Source organism: Stylophora pistillata, chromosome 1 (genome assembly GCF_964205215.1).
Source record: "Stylophora pistillata chromosome 1, jaStyPist1.2, whole genome shotgun sequence".
Lineage (NCBI taxonomy): Eukaryota > Metazoa > Cnidaria > Anthozoa > Scleractinia > Pocilloporidae > Stylophora > Stylophora pistillata.
Genome location: NC_142519.1, coordinates 25,842,330 through 25,861,457, shown reverse-complemented (window position 1 = coordinate 25,861,457; position 19,128 = coordinate 25,842,330). Strand labels below are relative to the sequence as shown.

The 19,128-nt window shown below is 38.7% G+C and overlaps 1 protein-coding gene and 1 pseudogene across 2 annotated transcripts; one reads left to right on the top strand and one right to left on the bottom strand.

Moving 5' to 3' along the window:
• Positions 1–537: 537 nt before the first annotated feature.
• Positions 538–5,221, top strand: LOC148741826 (nematocyst expressed protein 6-like; annotated as a pseudogene).
• Positions 5,196–18,960, bottom strand: LOC111329994 (uncharacterized). Of its 2 annotated transcripts, none has more exons than XM_088746866.1 (10): positions 18,801–18,960; positions 9,826–11,031; positions 9,254–9,531; positions 8,881–8,970; positions 8,567–8,686; positions 8,291–8,435; positions 7,890–8,022; positions 7,202–7,326; positions 6,619–6,735; positions 5,196–6,084 (listed from the first exon to the last, which is right to left on the bottom strand). In XM_088746866.1, the coding sequence occupies exons 1-10, from the start codon at positions 18,865–18,867 to the stop codon at positions 5,975–5,977; spliced, it is 2,391 nt and encodes a 796-aa protein (XP_088602992.1). In that variant the 5' UTR covers positions 18,868–18,960; the 3' UTR covers positions 5,196–5,974. The 2 variants fall into 2 exon arrangements, with proteins under 2 accessions (XP_088602992.1, XP_088602993.1); XM_088746867.1 differs by lacking the exon at positions 18,801–18,960 and adding an exon at positions 13,387–13,537.
• Positions 18,961–19,128: the final 168 nt, after the last annotated feature.

Below are 19,128 nucleotides of genomic sequence, written 5' to 3'. Positions count from 1 at the left end.
TAAAAAATCTAATGTCCATGAATACCAGATCATATCGCTGTTCTCAATTTTTGGAATCAAGCTTTTTAACCTTGTGTGTTTATTTTGTTTACACAATGTTTTCCCGCCGACCAAACTGTAACTTGGTTTCGACCAGAGCGGGTACAGGTATCCAAGTCTTCGTAATCTTAGATTCTCACGGAAAGACCGCCGTTCATCGTGCTCAAGGACCTTTTCAATCCGAATGGAGCACGAAAAAACGGCGGAAATCTTCGGAATTCCTTTGCATCACTGCGATGATCAACCTAACCACCATCTACGAGTCAAAAAACTTTAATCCTCACTGTGAAAAGATCTCCCGTTAAACTTCAAGGGAGACGTTTGCTAGTCACAAATAAGCCCCTGAGTGGAACTTCCCTTAAATCCATAAAAGGATGCGATAAAGTCGACAATGTTTGACTGAGAGTGTACATGAAAACCGGCTAAAGAAAATTAGATCACGTTATTGAAAAATAAGATATTTTCCTGTTTTCTTACCTTGGTAACGCTTTCGTTAATATGGTACAATTCTTTCAATGCATGGCAATTTCCCGTTTTACAATCTATCATACGTTCAAATGTACGGCACTGAGAAAGGTGAATCAGCAACCACATCTCAAGAGAGTGATACACGCTTTAATGAAAGTTGAGTCTCTAGGGGTTGGTAGGTTTTTAAAGAGTCTTCATCTGGGGTGGTCTCCAGCCGTTGTTTGGGCTCGTCACGCAACGCTCCCTCCCCCACCAATGGTTGGTAAGGGAGGGAGCGTTGCGTGACGAGCCCAAACAACGGCTGCGAAGGAGACTTCATATAGGGGAAGCCAGAAAAAAACAAGGATTGCTGTCGAATTATATGGTAAACCACAACCGATTAGTGGCCGGAAAAATATAGGTTACTGAGACCCGGTGATCAGAATCGACAATGTAAATGTGCCACGGTTATCTAAAAAAAAAAAGGCTTAGTCCTAAAGCTCAAATAGATACTAGCAATAAAGCACTCAGATAATTCCTTTATGTAACAGACAAAACCGTCTATCATGATGCTCTTTAAAATGAAGATGTGGAGACATATGTAGACTTAGGGCCTATCCGCACTAGCGACAAAATTCAATTTATTTAAACAAATTTTCTGTTATCATCACTTTAGAAATGTCGGATGATTTGTCGCGGCTTAACAAATTTTGGTCGAAGCGGACAAATTTTCAAACGCACCGCCGACAAAATTTGTTCCGGGTAAAACCTTGGCAAAATCGACTAAATAAACAAAAACCGCGCTAAAATTGTCGATCTGTTTGCCGTGTACGCCACCAGTGTGGTAATTGAACTAAGTTTAGTTAACCAAAAGAGTGCAGTAATTGTCTTTCGTTGCGAAACTCGCGGATTTTACAACTTCAAACAACTTAAGATGAATCGTGGTAATTGGAGTTTGGATCCATAGGCAAATTATAGCGGCCAGTCTTATGAGCAGGTCAGGCGCTGGATGCAGCCGGGCATGATACAACGGCGGAGTGATTTTCCGGTCGTCACTTCATGAGTCCAACCATGAAACAGTAGATGTGGCACAAGATTCAGAAGTGCCCACTCAAGGCAAAGGGAAAGGAAAAGCTAAATTAAATAAAATCACAGTGAATTACAGTATCAGTGCTTTTTTTGGCTGTTAACCGAATTTGACAGATTTAACAGTATCGCCTTTTTCAGTGCGGATGCAACAGAGGAGACAAAAAATTGTCAGTACAAAATTTTCCTTTGATTTTGTCCGCAAAATTTTTGGTTTGTCTGCTAGTGCGGATAGGGCCTTATTTCCCCAGTCAAGTTCATGCATGTGCTAAATAATTTCGTAAAGATCTTCCTCAGCGATAACAGAGAATGATTAAGTTGAAATTAAATCGAACCAAACTATGGGTCGATATCCAATATTACCCGACCAACGCATTAATAACGGTTGCTTGTTGTAATCCAAAAGGTCAAATGGTTGAACAAATAAGCAAGTCACCCGAATATTTATCCTCTTCTCCAATCTAAATGAAGTAACCTTAGTTTTTTTCTTCGTAGTACACTCCCAAGATTCAGTTATTCAGTGCGTTTCTCTTCATCACTCACAAGCTGTAGAGGAGTTTGTTTGTTTGTTTTCCAACATCAAGTACAAGTTGCAAACTTGAGCTGTAGTCAATTAACTAAAAATTCAGGGAAATCAGTTTGGGTGTCTATTAAAAAAAAAAACTGCAGCGTCTCATTGGTGTTTATTTTTCAGTACCCGACTACAAAGATGATGTACCCGAATTGTACGAGGGGGACATGGCATTTACTAAACAACAGGTCCACATTCTTAAGCTGTCACGTCCAATCTTCAACAATGTAGCAGACTGGAACCAAGAAGCTCAAACAAGATACACCATAAGGAATATACGTCAACTCTGGCCAAACGGAATGATACCGTTTGAAATAAATCCATAAATCGGTACCTGATCATTTACTTTTCCCTCATCAGACTCTAGTCTAAAGCCTCACACATGTATTCATGGTTGCATTTGCGGTAATGAATCGTAGACGAAACCTTTTTGTCCTTCCCGTTGCCTTTTACTTCATTTAACACATGAATGATTCTAATATTTGGCTTTGTTTACAGTTTTCCTTCAAATAAACAGACGATAGAGGAAGGCAACTGATCAGAAACTCGATGAAGGATTGGGAAGATCATGTTCCCTGTCTCCAATTTAAAAAGAGAGGGCAAGAGAGTGGATACATCGAGTTAGTTTACAAGACGGGGTAAGTGAAGGGTGAAATTAACATTACGAAAGTAGCTCAAGGCATAACCGCTACTTTTGACAGTTTGAATATATTTCTTTTCAAAATATAGTTATTTACTGCCTCCCGGTTTGCTCAATTGCTTAGAGCGCCGGATTGTGTTGTGCTGGAGGTCGAGGGTTCGAGCTCCGGCCGGACCGATACTCATGGTCTTAAAATAAGCGAGGAGAATTTGCTACCTTTCTATAATCAAAAAATGGATAGATATTCTAGTTTTCTCGGATAAGGACGAATAAACCGTAGGCCCCGTGTCCTGCAGGGTTAGGGGTAGGAGACGATAATTTCCCACGCACGCGATTACTGTGTAATGGATGTCCTCCCCTAGGGTGGGATGGGTGGGAATTGGCCTTGAAAAGCCCCATGCCGGGAGTGGTCAAGTAACGTATGTATGTATGTATTTACAACTTGAAGTAAATGAACGTATCGTTTAATGGATAAACAGTAAATTAAAATTGTAATTTCACGGTGTTGTCTTTACTTTCTATAGCTGCTGGTCTTATGTTGGTCATAATGGTGGACGTCAGGAATTCTCCATTGGACGGTTCACGGAGTAAGTTATAAAGAGGTGTGCGTAATTAACATGTATTCACATTATATAACTAATGTTTGCGATTTACATAAATCCCTCTAAACATGTCCAATTAATATTGAAAGGAGATCGTGATAAGTTTCCTTTTCCCCTAGTTCACTTAAGTCGGATTGGAACTCTTTAGCAATTTTATGTATTGTTCATCCGCGTATCACATAGCAGAAACACTTACTACACTCGCTCATGAAAAATTTACGGAAAGACTGCTTCGCTGACTTTCAGCCCCTCATACTGAGACTGAGATCAAAACTACAGTGTCTGTTTTTGCCATTCTACATTCGTTGATCATCATCTCAACCTTTAACTCGTAGAAGTGATTAACACGAAACTTCTCCCTATAATATCCATACTTTATCAGGCAAACAGGTAATGAGAATACTTAAACTTATCAGGTAGAACTTGTTATCGCTATCTAACACCAAATTCTCATGAGGAATTCACAAGGAAATGTGTAGCAGCTAGAGGAGAGAATTAACAATTAGATCTTGCGAGTTAGAGGGTTAATTTCCTGTTATTAAATCAGTACTTCTGGTTTCTGGTTCATCACAGAGCATCTCAATAGTCCTTTTTACAGTTGTGGGCTTGGTGGCCAAGCCTTTGTACAGGAGTGAGGCTAAGGGTGACCTCGTTATGATAGAGATGTTGCTGCTTTTCAAATGCAAATTTCTTTGTTATCATGCTAACTAGATACAGGTCTATATCACAACAGGGTCACCCTTAGCCTCACTCCTGTTCAAAGGCTTGGCCACCAAGTCCACAACTCTAAAAAGGAGTATTGTAAACCGATCGGCTTAGAGCTCTGATTGTTGGTTAGTCTCTGTGCATGAATTGCTTTGGATCATCGCAGTAGCCGGAGGAGCTACTGAGTTCACTCGATTTTACGGAGTTTTAGCATGTACTAAATGGGCATAAAAATTCACTGAAATCAATATGAAATTAATTGATAGAATCTAGAAGTGTCATGGAGACGTCAAAACGGGATTTTTTTCTCAGGGAGAAAATAAAATAAAATAGGTTGCGCTGAGTATTGAAACTTACGAGGCCCGAGTTTGAAACGTTTAACTGAGTTTGTGAGAAAGAGTTATTTGTGATGCCCAGAAATCTTCCTTGCTTCATATTTGAAGGAACTGCAGTTTGAAGATCATAACTCTCAATTTACGGAAACAACGAAATTACCCGCAACACTATGAATTAACTTCTGTAACCCTGACTGATAAGTTTTGAAGAAAAGTAAAATGTTCAAACCAGAATATGGTTTTAAAATTGCTAAAGGGATCCTTCCTGTGTGCAAGGATCAATCACTCACGAGTTAGGATACGCCATTGGATTTTTCCATGAACAGAATCGACATGACAGGGATGACTACTGGTCAGCGGACATACATACATACTTACATACATACGTAGTGGTCAGCGGACATACATACATACAAACGTTAGTTGACCACTCCCCATGGGTGCTTTTCAGGGCCAACACCCAGTCATCCTACCCCAGGGGAGGACATCCACCACACAGTAATCTGGTGCGTGGGAAATTAACGTCACCAACCCCTAACCCTGGAGGAGACGGGGCCTACGGTTTATTCGTCCTTATCTGAGAAGACTAGAATATCTATCCATTTCTTGATTATAGAAAGGTAGCAAATTCTCCTCGCTTATTTTAAGACCATGAGTATCGGTCCGGCCGGGGCTCGAACCCTCGACCTCCCGCACAACACAATCCGACGCTCTAACCAATTGAGCCAACTGGGAGGCGGACTACGTTAAAATCAACTGGGAAAATATCGTGAGTGGTCAGTGTGAACAAGTTTAATCAGATTATGACTTTATGTGGAGAAAATGGGTTCATAATTAAGGGAAAGAATCCATTTTGCATTTCCATTTTTCATGATAACTGTACGCTCGTACAGACACATTTGCTTTTACAATAAACACAGCGGTAAAATGATTTCCATGAAACAAATAGATTTGTTTGATTTTACAGGTCGCCAAGATGAATTTTCGCCTCAGTTTTTATTTTTCCCTTGATGTGCAAAAAACCCGAAACACGTATAACCTCAAACAGATCAGAAGGAACAAGTTAGCGCAGAGCGCGTTGAATTGTGTTCAATTGAGTGATTTGGCTTTCATGTCGAACATTCACTCAATGCTCGATGCAACAGACGTGGCTCAATAATTTCTTTTTCTCATTTTTTCACAGCGGCACCACAATCTCCATCTCCCGGCCTTGGCCTTCCCCAACCTGGTTAGTATGTAACGTTCTCAAGTAATCGGCTTTCATGTAGGACATCCACTCAAAGCTCAATGCAATAAACGTGGCTCGATAATTATTTTTCTCATCTTTTCAAAGTGGCACCACAATCTCCATCTCCCGGCCTTGGCCTTCCCCAACCTGTTTAGTTCGTAACGATTTCAAGTAATTGGCTTTCATGTCGCTTGATTAATCGCTTGATTAATCGCTTGATTGATAGCAATTGTCCTCTTCCCACCAACTGAGGCTGGATGGTCTCATTGTTGTGGTGGCCTTTGGATAGGAGATGCCGTAATTATGGCACTTCATTGAAATTTATGCTCTTAGATTTGCATGTGCTGCCAGTAAAATCAAGCCAAGCATTAGAAATATTTTCATGCCATTGATAGGTGTTCCACTTGTTGTAGGTGTGAGTCCATCAGAAACTAAAAAAAAAAGCATAATTAAGTTGGGTCCGCCACTTTTCTGCTACTACTTAGGCTCCTTCATAATCCTCATGCTTGGATCTATGTACAGAGTATTTGAAAAGCAGATCCAAACCATGATATATATGTAACCTTTTAACTTCAAAAATGTATTAGCATTTAACTTCTCATTGCAACATTTCTATATCATTCAGCAAACAGCTTAATCAAGAGACAGATTCATCAGAAGGTAAGGTTGAAGGTGTTATAAAACAGCAGTTGGACCAAGGAGGGATGATAAAGAATCTGACTGAATTATTGAGGGTACAATTAAATGATGAGGGGGATACTCTGGAGAAAACATTTTCATTTAGAACGTTATTATACATCATGAGTGCGGTAACCTCGGTTTTGGCCGATAAAGTGAGAGAAGGGCATCTGGTGTTTATTTCTCTTGTAAGATCAACCACTGTTTCCTTCTAGCTGGGGCCCCATGCTTTATCAGAGTAGTTTCTTGAGTGGTTTAGTTAAAGGCAAATCATTGATGTGCCTTACCTGTAGGGTTACTTGTGGGGACATGGCAACTCTTGGTTGGCCGAAATTCTCCTAGTTTTGCTGGAGAGCGTTCCATAATGAAGTCGAAAGTTTGGGATGGTTCCCTGACTTGTCTCTCTATAATTAATGAAGAAAAGAGAGATTATTAATTCTTTTAAACATGAACTTTTAAACTTTTCTCCATTCAGGCATCTTTCAGGAACAATCAGCTCTCCAGGGTTATTGGGAAACACTTTCTCAATCTTTAACCCTGTAACTCGCATGAGTGATCAAGAGATAATTTCTTCTTACAGTATCAAGCACACAAGTATTGAGAATATAAAAATTAAGATCAGTAATAAGGGGATTACTAGTTAATCCAATACCGAATTCTCTCAACTAGCAACATAAGAATTGCATTGCGGACAGTAAGGAAAATTACAAGCGAGATATTGCGTGTAAAAGGGTTGATCAAGATGTAGCAAACGTATCATGGATGATGTATGCTTTAGAATAAGACAGGTAAGAAGAACGAATGGACTCAGAAGAAACTCAAAGGCAACAGAGAAATCTATTCAGTCAAAAGTTTCACTCAAGTACTTACCATTTCCAATGATCCCAAATTTGACTGTGACACAGTCTTGAACTTCACTGCCCTCTGTTCGGATATAAAACAACCGCCATGATGGGATTTTAAGTGCAGCGCTAATTGTCTTTGTGAAGGTGACTCTGAGGAAAAAGCAAAGGAAACCTTTCATTTCACTTCTTTCCTGTTGAATGAGACAAAGTCTGTGTTGTTTAGTCTAAAACTAGGATTTGGCTTTTATTTTTGGTTACGTTGTGGTTGTTTTTTAGGTTGTTTTGCTTTAGGACACCCTGTGACCTCTTACATAATTCTGTTTCTTGGTCACATGACCAAAATGCCAGAGTTTCTCACACGTGTCTTTGAAGGCTGCATTAAAATTGTTCGGGAAAGCGTCTTCTTCTACTTCATATGGTACACAATGTGAGTAAATTTTTGTCCGTAGTTTTTCTTTAGTTGACCTTCATATTTATTTTGTCATTTAATTTATTTTTCCCTAGTTTTCACCGCTGCATGACCTTTTGACCCAGACCACTTTCGTGATTCGCAAGTGATAAAGTGTTATTTGTCGAAACGCTTAGTTTTTACTGTGCATACTCATCATGTGTTATTCAAGAAAATGCATGGAAAGAAAAAAAAAAACCTTTGATTTTATATCACTGAGCTGAGGATGTTTGGTATTTAATCCCAATGCATACTTTCGCCTTACTTGGAAAATGTAGCTCCCTTGACATACTTCAGTGTTTTCTCAATGTACAACGAAGGAACTGGTGTAATGGAAGCACAAGCCAAGCGGGCAGCCCCAGCGTTTTCTGCATGTACCACAACTCCACGACCAATAACTATGAATGAAATATATACCGTACTAGTTAAGAGATCGTTTTCGTCGTTTGAGGTGTTCCTCATTGAATATAGTTTTTCGGACAGAAGGCAAGGAGGTTGAAGGCGCACTCTAAGGGGAAAACCAGTTTCGCGTTCTCACGCTTTAATTTGTTCAGTTTCTAAAACAGAAAAACTAAAATCGATACAATTTTGCCAGGTTTGACTCATGCTGATTTGATAACTCAAAGCCAAGTCTCTTTTTAAATTGTGACAAGTATGGTTTCTTACCTGACATTTCTCCAAATAAGGGAAGGTCAGGATCAGTGTAGAAACTCTTTCCTGTTCCAACGTTCAGCATCGCATGTTTGCCGGAAAGGTCGCCGACTTCACACCTCAGCATATTACTAGAGAAGCATGTTGACTTGTAAGTTCCCTGGTAAATGGGAAAGAAGAAGGAAATACTTTATTACTTGAGTACTGATTTGGGAACTATTTAGCCATTGAGTGAACTTTTGATCTGAGATGCTACTGTTTAGAAATGCTGTCTTTCACAAATATACTTACTTTCAAATCTACTTCATAAGGGTTGTAATGTCCTCCCAAACTTTTACACCTTTCACCCATGGCTGCATAAGTGTCACCCCCTTCAGGGTTTACATGGACGTGCCACTTGTGATTCAGGCTCTGATTAGTAAAAGAAACAATCAGCCATGTGATCGTTAATAACAAATCTGAGGCTTGATAACATTTCAACATTGCAGCTACAATTTGAAATTCCTTCAAGTCATTGTTCTTGAAAATCAGGGAAATAAGTTGGTTGCATTGTGAATACTCGTCAGCGAATGAATCAAATGATATCGGTATGTATCAAGACATACCTTTTGGCTGGAGTTTGAAACGTATTTGAGATCAACGTAAATTGAGGTTTCCTCTGGCATCATAGTGTTGTCATTCTCCTTGTATTGGATCTGAATGGAAGCAATGGAAGTTGTGCTTGTTATTATTGGGATAAAACCGAGATTTGTAAAAATGATAGGCTGACATAGCATTCAACGAAAGAACCGTTTGTGAAATTTCTGATTGGCTGTTCTTTCCAGGTGAACTGGTTCCTGGATAGCATGCAGTTTTATGGTAGACATAGGAGGATAGACTAGGATACTGGTGCCGTCGTAGTCTCTTGCTGAAAACGAGAGTGTAGAGCTGCAAAAAATGATTCTTAAATATTTATTATTTTTTGAAGAAATGACTTACCAATAGAATGTATCCTTTAAGAGCAGGCCCTGTGAAAGTTATCTTTGTTTTCATTGCAAACATGTTGTCCCCTTCCATTACCTGGCGCACATCTGCACACACCCATCTCAAGCCTCCCATCGTCTTCATTTTGTGGATTACAATAGAACGGCCGTGGATGCTGTTTTTCCCAAATAATGGCAGATTGAAGTCAATGTGTTCTCCTTTGTAACTCGTCAAGTTTAATAGCGATCCGTATTTTCCACTCAGGTCTCCGATCTCGTATTCATCATTGGTGCCTAGGAGTTAGGTTTGTGGAGAAAGAAAATTGATTACTGTGCTTTGTGGGTGGTTAGGATATTGTCTATTACAAAAATACACAAACCTGACATAAACAGAAGGAACGTTGTAGACCTTAAGGAGGCAATATTTTTGCAGTTACCAAACAATAGAGTAAATAATGAAATACACTGAAATTCGAAAGTTATTATTAAAACATAGCTGAAGAATCTAGTAACGTGAACGCAATATGGTGCCGGGTAATTACCGCGATAAGCATGCTGAAGTATAGAATGAGTCGAAGTAAAACATACCACTTCCTGGAGGCGGACTGGAACTAGTGTTAATTCCAAAGGGATTCCAGTGGCCACCCAGGTATCCTCCAGCACAAGATTCCATACCGGTGTACTGCATCTGCCATGGACTGGGATAGTTGTGCACGTGATATCCCTGGGACTCTTTTCTTAGACCAGTAAGGTTGACTTCTGTTATAGAAGGATCAAAAGGAGACGGCTGAGTAATCCTAAGATGTCCTCCTACACCATCATGGATGTTTGGATCGAACGAAGCTCTGACAACCTTTGGTTTCACTTTCATGATTTTGGCGCAGGCGAAAGGCTTCAGCGTGTCATTACTGGAAAACAAGGCAATTACTTTTCCGATAACACCTTTAGCACCACTAAGGGGAAGATTGGAGTCTATAAGGGCAGCCTTGGTTTTGGATTGGTTTTTCGTCGCCATAGATAGTGTGATGTTGCCATGTTTGGACGTCAAATCGCCAATGGAACAATTGTTGTGCATCATCTGGCTGCAGTTGCTGTTATCTGTGCCATAAGGGTTGAATATGGCGCTTACCGTTCCACAAGAAGCTGAATCTTGAATTTTCCAAGTAAATACCTCTTCGGATGTGGCGTCATTGACGTAGAATAGATTGACATAGACATTAGTGTCCGAGTTTACATCTGCTTGTCTCAAGTACACAACACCCGCTACAGGAGCCTTGAAAGCAGCTACAGCTGTTAACATGGGCCTTGTTGGAGTAATGAGGGCGCATGCCTTGGGTGTTTCACCGCTGTATAACACAAGTGTCCTACCCATGATGCTGTGTGGACCTTTTATAGGAATGATGAAACTTAGGTTTGTGAAATTTTGCTGTGTTGAATCAGGGTCAAGATATCCAAGTAATCCCGTCAGGTCTCCAATTGCGCATGCTCCAAACCTTGCTGCACTTTGTAAACTGCACGAACTGTTGTAGTCTCCGGCTTCCATGGCCATTCTAGGATCGAAAACAGCTCCCACTGCAGATCCACTGCAGCTCATTGCCGCATTACCGTCGTAGATCATAGGCAGTTCATGAATGCGCCATGCTAGAGTCTCGTCAATGCCTGTTAAGTTAACCGTGACACTTGTGGAGCCATCATGTTGTGATGTCGAAAATATCGCGTAACCTTTTAGTCCGCTCATACTGAAAACCGCTTTAAGCTGATGTTCAGAGGCCACTGCAGACTGAAGGATACATCCTGTAAAGCAAATAGTATTTTAAATAATCTAGTACACTAATCAACAATGTTTTCATTTTGTGTGTTGAATATATTTCAGTTATGCTCGGGTTTCGTCTGGATTGTACCTATGTATTTTTTAACATGCCGAAATCAATCTAATTTCTAACTCAAAAACATGGTCAGATCTATGATGTCAGAAAAGGGTTGGAAAAGAAGAAGCGTGTTGTTGACTTTTAGTCTTTTTTCTGTCATAGAAACTCATACATCTGCGCATACTTTTTTTTAAGGATGTTGTCAGTCGTAAGTATCGTTTACTGAAAGACCCAAATCCATACATGCTGATTGATCATTCTAAACGGTTTGTTGTTTGCCAACGAAGAAACTGGCTTTGTGGTGCGCGATTATCATGCGGCCTCGTCTGAGTTAAGTTCATCCCTGCACGTGAAATAGAGGTGAAAGGTAGAGGGTAATAAGTTATCGTTGTCGGTCCGTGGGGGAAAAATAGTTGTGGTCAATATTGTTTCTCTATTTTGAATAATGGGTGTTCCTCGGTGGGGGTCTATGGCTTCCGAAAGAACTATACGCAAAAGAGTTTCAATTTTGTGACAGATAATTAATCAGTTTATAGTATCGTATCTGATCCTGTCCTTTTAGCAAGAGAAATGTAAAGAATGATTATGTAGCTAATAGATAGACATATTTAACTAAATGGTTAATGGATATGAATTAATGAGTTAATAAATAAATAAATGAGCCCCAAATAGACGAGGAAGGACGACCAACAGTTTTTATGACCACCAATAATCATGCTTAACTCTGTCCATTACAAAATATAAGGTAATTTAGAGAACGTGTATCAGGTAAGACTATGATCAATCGCACCACTGATTAGTTTGTTTGAACTCGACCTCAAGGAGTCATTAAATGGGAGCCATTCTAAAATACCGGACAAACAAAAGTTATTCGCCGTGACAGACTCTATCTTGAAATTTTTCCTGTGGAAGGAAGACGTAGTCCGGCCATAAAACTCTCATGAACATGATAAAGTCTGCTCGATACGAAGGAGTGTTGTAATTGATTGGAGAATGATTGAAACATCTCGAGCATCTAGATTATATTCAAATTAGAGAAAAAAAAATAGTGGAGCTTCTTAACTGCAAACGTTTCCGGTCAGCTTCCCCGATCTTAAGCGAAAGAAATTCCTATGCCGTGACAAAGGGCGCGAAAGCCTATATTTACGTCCTTTGCAAAAGATGCTCAATCACAAGGCATTCACACTAATTCCTAAATCATCTGACTAGATATATCACGATATAAAAAACGAAATGCATATGCAAACGAAATAATTTGCTTTCTTGTTTCACTGATAAGGGTTTCAAGTGCTTCTTTTTGTCTTTAAGTCTGCGAGGTCAGCATTTCCGTGTTAAAACAGTATGCAAATTTCGCTGTTCAAGTACAGATGAAACAAAAGTAACCCCAAGGTGCATATTTGCATATGTTAGATCAATTTCTTTATAGCAGGAACTTTTAGGCTGACGCTGAGTACAAAATGATCGTATGGAATAAATCAAAGCCAGATCTGATTGGGAACGGATCCCAATTTTACAAAAGATTAACCTCATGTCGTCTAAGACTTTGCTGAACGATTGACTGGATGTAAGTATTTTTTAAAGCATTTTAGTAATGACAAAATGATCAAAATACTCATCTGCAAGCTAAAAAAAATATATCTTGGTAAAACTTGTGTTATATTGAGTCCGAAAGAAGTTTGATTATAACGCTCTACGTCTAAATATATATACCTACGGCAAACAATCGCTAAAAACTTCTAGAGTGTAATCAGTTTTGAAAACACTGCCTCAACTGTAGTGCACATTTAGTGTCGTGAATTTTAGATAAGTCTCTTCTATCTCTCACTGATTGTTTTTAACTAACTTATTGAGTAACCTGTCGATTTAAATGGAGCGGTAAAAAGGGCATAACTTTCTGGAAATGGTTTTTGAACTACTTTAACACGCTGTACTTGCATAATCTTTTTTTCGTAACTGCATGAATGGAATTCAAATGAAGAAAGCATAATAGTGAGAGCCTATACCTATTTCTTAAATTAAACCCTTTTTGGATCCCAAATTGGGCAAAGGTTAGTGTTGGTGAATATTCTGTCGCTCCGCCATAGGCTCTGCTAACTTCCCGTCTTTTGTGTCTTTCGACAAGTTGAGACAAGAACACGCTGGTTACCAAGAAAGCATAACCGCAGAAAAGCAGAGGAAAATTGAAAAAAAACAAAAAACAAATCAAAACAAAAACAAAACAAAAAAAACTATCCACCATTGTGTAAAAGCGAGAATAAATTTGATGATAAGGTGTACTCACCAGTGGACAAAAGTACGATCAGATACGTCGTTATCAATGTAGAAGGCATAGTGGAACTCAACTGGGGCTTGTGGTACAATGAAGCTACAAAGTCTGCAGGTTCATCACCTTTTGCTTCCTCAAATTAACTGCTTTTGACGTGAGAGAGTGCACTACTTTTGAGCCGTTTGCTAATTATTATTTCAGATTGAACAAAGCTGGGAAATTTATTATCTTGAGGGGGTAATTACCATTAAAAAGTAAATTGCTATTTCCTTTGTAATGCTTAAAAGCTACGTCATACGGCTTTTTTTAGCGCATTAATTTTTCCGGCAATGCTGAAGCTGAATTGCGTTAGTGAAACGAAATTAATGTGTGTCGTGTATGAAACTTGAAAAAGCTACGACAATGTACATATTGATTGAAAGTTTCCCGTATTGACTTGTAATAGACTATAGATGGACATCCTTCATTTCTTAATGAAGTAATCTTTTTCGTCAAGATTGCAGGGGAGAGTCAGTATGACCGCAAATATAACTCTTCAGTTCACGTGCCAACTCAGCCAAGAAAATAGTGAAAACTGTGATGAGCTACCGCCATGGAATAGTTATCTGATAGGGGTTTCAACATTCTCATATGAGAAAAACCTTGAGATTTAAGCAACCGAATAAATTACCCAGCAAACTTGATAAAAAAAAAGACTGACTAACCATTTGCACCATCTAAGCAGTATCACCATCAGACTTAACCCAAGCACTCTACAGAACTAAAATATTTGCGCAATATTTGAAGCATTGTGAAAGTATCACTTAATCTTGTAGCAAAGTGCCCAGGGATATAAAAATGAGTCTTAAAATCGAAGCAAAAGACACAGACTGTCAAGGAAATCACGGTTTAGGGTTTGTTTTTCAACTCTAACAGGGAAAAGTCCAATATTCACGAAAACTATAGGCAAATAAGTCTCCGGCAATGAACAAACCACAGATCATGTTTTTGTTTTACTTCTGTTGAATTAGCCTATTCAACAAATTTCCCTTTCCTGCAGCTTCTTTGAATTGAAAGCGGTCCAATGTTTAAAGTATCACCCAATTGGAAATGCCAATTTATGAGATTTGAAGGGCTTGACGTAAATGAGAGAATTAATTTCTGAGCATATTCATTTTGTCAATTAGAGAGATTTTTCCAGTTTCAATGCTTTTTACCAAAACTTCTTCTTTTCTTTCTTTTTTCTTTTTTTTTTTTTTTTCATAGATCAGTCCGTCTCTAGAAACAGCCCATCAATATTCATCGAAACACAACTATTCCTAGACTGAGTTCCCAAAGACACGGCATTTATTTCAGTTTGAGGAAGCGTTCAAAAGCAAGTCCCTCGGGAGTTCGCGTGATCTTCCCCTTAAACCGGGCCTACTTGAAGCCACTCTTTGAACCACAAGCAAGCCTACTTAGGGTGAAATATCAAGCGTTTCGTAGGGCCAGGTCTGCAGGTTTGCGATTTAATTTTTTATCATAGTAAACGCGCTCCAACGCTATGTTAAACATTAAAAAACTGAATTTCAAGGCTATCTTTCATATTTATGCCTGAAGCTATGTATGAATTAAAGATATTCCAGACTTCTGTCAAGTAAAGAAATAAATAATGTCATGCGGTTTTTTTGCTAGAGCAGTTTCCTGTAATTTGTCACTGAAATGGAAAGGCTTGAAGGAGGGAAGATATTGTAACAAGAAATAGAGCTATCATTTCGTTTCTTGAAAAATGACGAAAGTTCCTGTTACAGGTTTTGTGAGAAAGAGAATTTAAATGGAGAGACAGAGAGAACGAGTGACACTAAAATGCTCCCGTTTAACCAAAGTATAGACCACTTTCATAAATAGCTACCGTATAAATATTCTTTTGTTTAAATTTAAATTAGCCCTACTAGCATCGCTTGAGATAATGTATTCTTTTGAATTTTGTACTGGAGAACGAGGCCAGAGGGCTAATTTAAATTTAAACAAAAGAATATTAATACGCAGCCATTTATGAAAGTGGTCAATGAGTGTCCCATTCAAATACTGAAAGGCCGACGGAATATGGTCCACTCAATGTGAAAAGCACCGGCAATGATTTCGCATAACTGAATGAGGCAAGGAAACTAGAGGGATAAATTGTTCCTATTTGTTGCGGGAGGCAAATGTGCCTTAAATCATTGACAAAAGAAAAGTACGTATGAAACACATAAGTCTCGTAAATCAAATAAAATGATGAGATTATACGCTTCACGAATTGTTCTTTTGACTGACGTCACTGTTTCGCGATCACGTTTTTGGATTTCCGACTGTCGTCTAACTCGGCACCGTCACCTCTTTTACGCAAGTCAGTCTTTTGAACAACCGGCTAGCATGCTGACTACAAATGCTTAAAAATTTTATATGTAACGATATTTTCTGTAACAAAATGTTAGAGTCGGTTTAGTTGCCTTGCTATCCTTGTGAAGCTATGCTCGTGTTTAGTGGACTGTGTCTCGATCATGCACGCTACTCATGTCATCCAAGAATTGTTCATCGATGTCAAAATTGGCCGCATTCTGCGAGTTTATTTGACCAATGTAGCACGTTTGACCGTTTTTTCTTTGTTCAAAGGAGGTGAAGGAAAGTGGGTCAGCTTTGTTAAAAATAAAATATACGCTAAAGCGTAGTAATTATTTTCCGCATATTCACGAATATTTATATGGTAGGCCAGGTTGGTACCTGGTTTGATCGATCAATTTCAATGATTTGAATTAAGAAATAGTTAAATTTACCCATGCATTAGATCACTTTGCGTTCTATCTATTGATGAATCTAAAACTTGCTTCAGCTCTCTACTTCGCTTGAGGGTTCGAAAATATCACTTACTATTAGTCAGGGTTGTTGTCGATTTTACTCAGTTCAATTTTCATTGAAGTTGTAAAGGCTTGAACGGAGTTCAGGAATCTAGATCGAGCAATTCTCAACGGTAATGATTCTCATAGCTGGAAAAAAAAAACTAACTGGAAAATATAAAGTGAAACGCGATTGAGGAAATTTGCAGAAACGGAAGCTTAAAAAAAATTCGGAATTCGACGGGGTTTAATTTGGGCCCGCGTGAAGCGTACATGAACACACATCTAGCCATAACTGATAAAACGGTTTAATTCTGAATGTGTACACTGTTGTATCTTTCAGATATGCATTGAATACTTGGATAATAAACGAGAACTGTTATTTTAAAAAAAATTCCAGTGGATCTGAACACTGTACCAACACAGGATACCAAAGTTGCATTTGTATCCAACATATGATATATTACATACAAACATAACTAAGGCCAGTCTTATACAATGCTGATATACAGTGCCAAAAAATTACATTGTACGCCTGAAAGACCTGGGTTGTCGGATAGGAAACTATGGCATTACGTTGGCAATTTGTTTATTTGCTGTTCTACCGTTACCCTATTTGTGTTAACATATCAGTTTCGCTCTGAGGAAGAGCTAACGCTGGAAACGTGTTTACAGGAAACACACATCAGGTGATTTAAAATGGTGACGTACCCTGATTGACATCTTTCATTAGTTTGTTCAAAATAACTGATCGTGCGTGAGGATACAAATTAGCAGCGAGGTTTTAATGATGAAAGAACAGCAATTTTGGTGATTGTTGTTTATTTTTAATTGGTAATTATTTCGTCGTATTGGTTCTAAGACTTTTCCCATTATTTTCCTGCTTTGTCGTCGACCTTTTAGTCGAAAGTGTCACAAAAAGTATTGAGTAAAGTGTATGAAAGGAAAGAATGCCTCAAGGTCCTCTTAAGAGCCCCTTTGTCACAGGCCGAGCATCAATATATGATTATTATTTGCAGTTTCTTATCTAAAAGCAGTTTATGAACCGTAACATGTTGTGCGTTGATCAATTCAATCATCCCATCCTCGCTTTTTTAAGCGAAAACTTCATTTGGCCGAATGAAATTCTGACAGCCTTAAAAGGCTTAGCCCTTTTCATTGTGCACATACCGTTTCCACTGAAAGACCGAAGAAAAGGGGATAGTTAACAGTCGAACTTGAAAGCTTAGTTTGTAAGTCACCAGAATTTTCAGCTGCATTACTTTTCTTTAACGTATGTGATGTTTTTTTCTAGCATCAGCATCCGCAAAGGTGATTTGTTAGGAAAGAGGCCTATGTTTGTATCTGTATATTCCTTTGGTACAACTTGATGTGAACCAAATGGTTGTGTGCAGGTGGAGGAGTTCATTTCCAGCCCGTTGAGAATTCTCTCCTGACTTAGTACTTATAAAAAAAACCAGATCGTTGATGATAATAAAGAAGAACTCTTTGCAGCGATCACGATTGATCTCTGAAGAGTTTCGTTACAAGGAATTGAAGAATTATTTAATATCTAACAATGATTTATTATGACAATTAGGCAAAACGAAAGACTGTTTGAAGCAACTACGTTAATTATGCTCAGGCTGTCTATTCAAACCGCGAGGTTTGATAAACTTCAATTGTCAGGAAAAGGGCCCCAAGCCTGATAATTTTCTGTTTTTTTTTTTTCCTGGTTGTAATCAGTAGACTTCAAGATTTTCTTTTGTAATTTGCTTAAATAAATTTCCAGGTCGAGACTAGCATTGCCATGATCTCTGTCAATTATGATAACTTAATTTTTCAGATAAAGTTTTCGGTTGTTACTTGCGTAACGTTATCAGGGATTTGCGTCAGCCTTTGATCGATTTCCCCTTATCCCAAACACCTCGTTTAAGAAAAAACCACACAGTTTTGATGTTGGCTCGCTCTTTTTTGTGCCAGTGTTAGGGTTTTTTCTTATTGCGTAACCAATTCTGCATTCGTCATACCTCAGCGTTTATTCTCGTTTCGCAACAGGCGGTAGTGACTTTTTTATCAAACTTTTTCAATTACATATCCATTTTACTGAGGTTTAGGGGATTTTGATAATGTTAAAGTTTATGTTGGATGGTTGGACAGGATGCCCAAAAGGAAAAAAGTAAAAAATTGAATTGCCTTTTTCTTCGAACATTTCCCTTTCGCCATATTGCGCCTTCCGAAACTCCTGCTGTCTCGTTGACCTTTGTCAACTTAAATCCTTCACCCTTAAACTTTCAACCGCTATCTAACTTTTCAGCTATCATTACATAATTATAGTATTTAAAGCTTTTTCACACATATAGTGTGCAACAGCCGATCAGAATTAAGAGGGAAGACACAGAACAGATGATAATTCAAAGAAACCGCGTAGGGAAAACTGGTTGAAGCGCGGAAAACGCGAATGATGAAGTTATGACCGCTTTTATCTTTGCCATTGTTTCGCTGAAATCCGTGCGACAAATTCGTGATTAGAGCTTGCGTTAGCTACGATTAAGGGTTTGTAAATGGTTTTGATGGTTTAAGAAGATAGCTCCTAAACCTTGGTTGGAGGCTTACCTGTGTAAAGGAGGATGATGAAATATTGGGTGATGGATATAGCAGACATACTGGAGGACGCGCCCATGGTTCACTTCTTGTGCTAAGCAGGTTCAATCTCAATTCGATCAGCGAATCAAACTGAATTTGTCAAACAAGCGGGTACTGCTTATATACTTGTCTCTCATTGAGTCAGCTTAATTAATCTTCAGGAGAGTTTACCACGCACCTTCTTTGCTATTCGTTGCTTTAGGGAACATTTGTCAATGAAAAAACCTTAGACGTCAATCAACTCGTTTCCGAAATTGACGTCATTGAGTGTAGGATGGAGTTCATTTTGCGAAAGCAA

Coding starts and splice junctions, on each gene's coding strand:
- LOC111329994 (XM_088746866.1), bottom strand. CDS start 18,867: ATGGGCGCGTCCTCCAGTATGTCTGCTATATCCATCACCCAATATTTC. Junction 8,971..9,253: donor TTAAAGGATACATTCTATTG/GTAAGTCATTTC, acceptor GCTTCCATTCAG/ATCCAATACAAGGAGAATGA. Junction 8,436..8,566: donor CTTATGAAGTAGATTTGAAA/GTAAGTATATTT, acceptor CCCATTTACCAG/GGAACTTACAAGTCAACATG.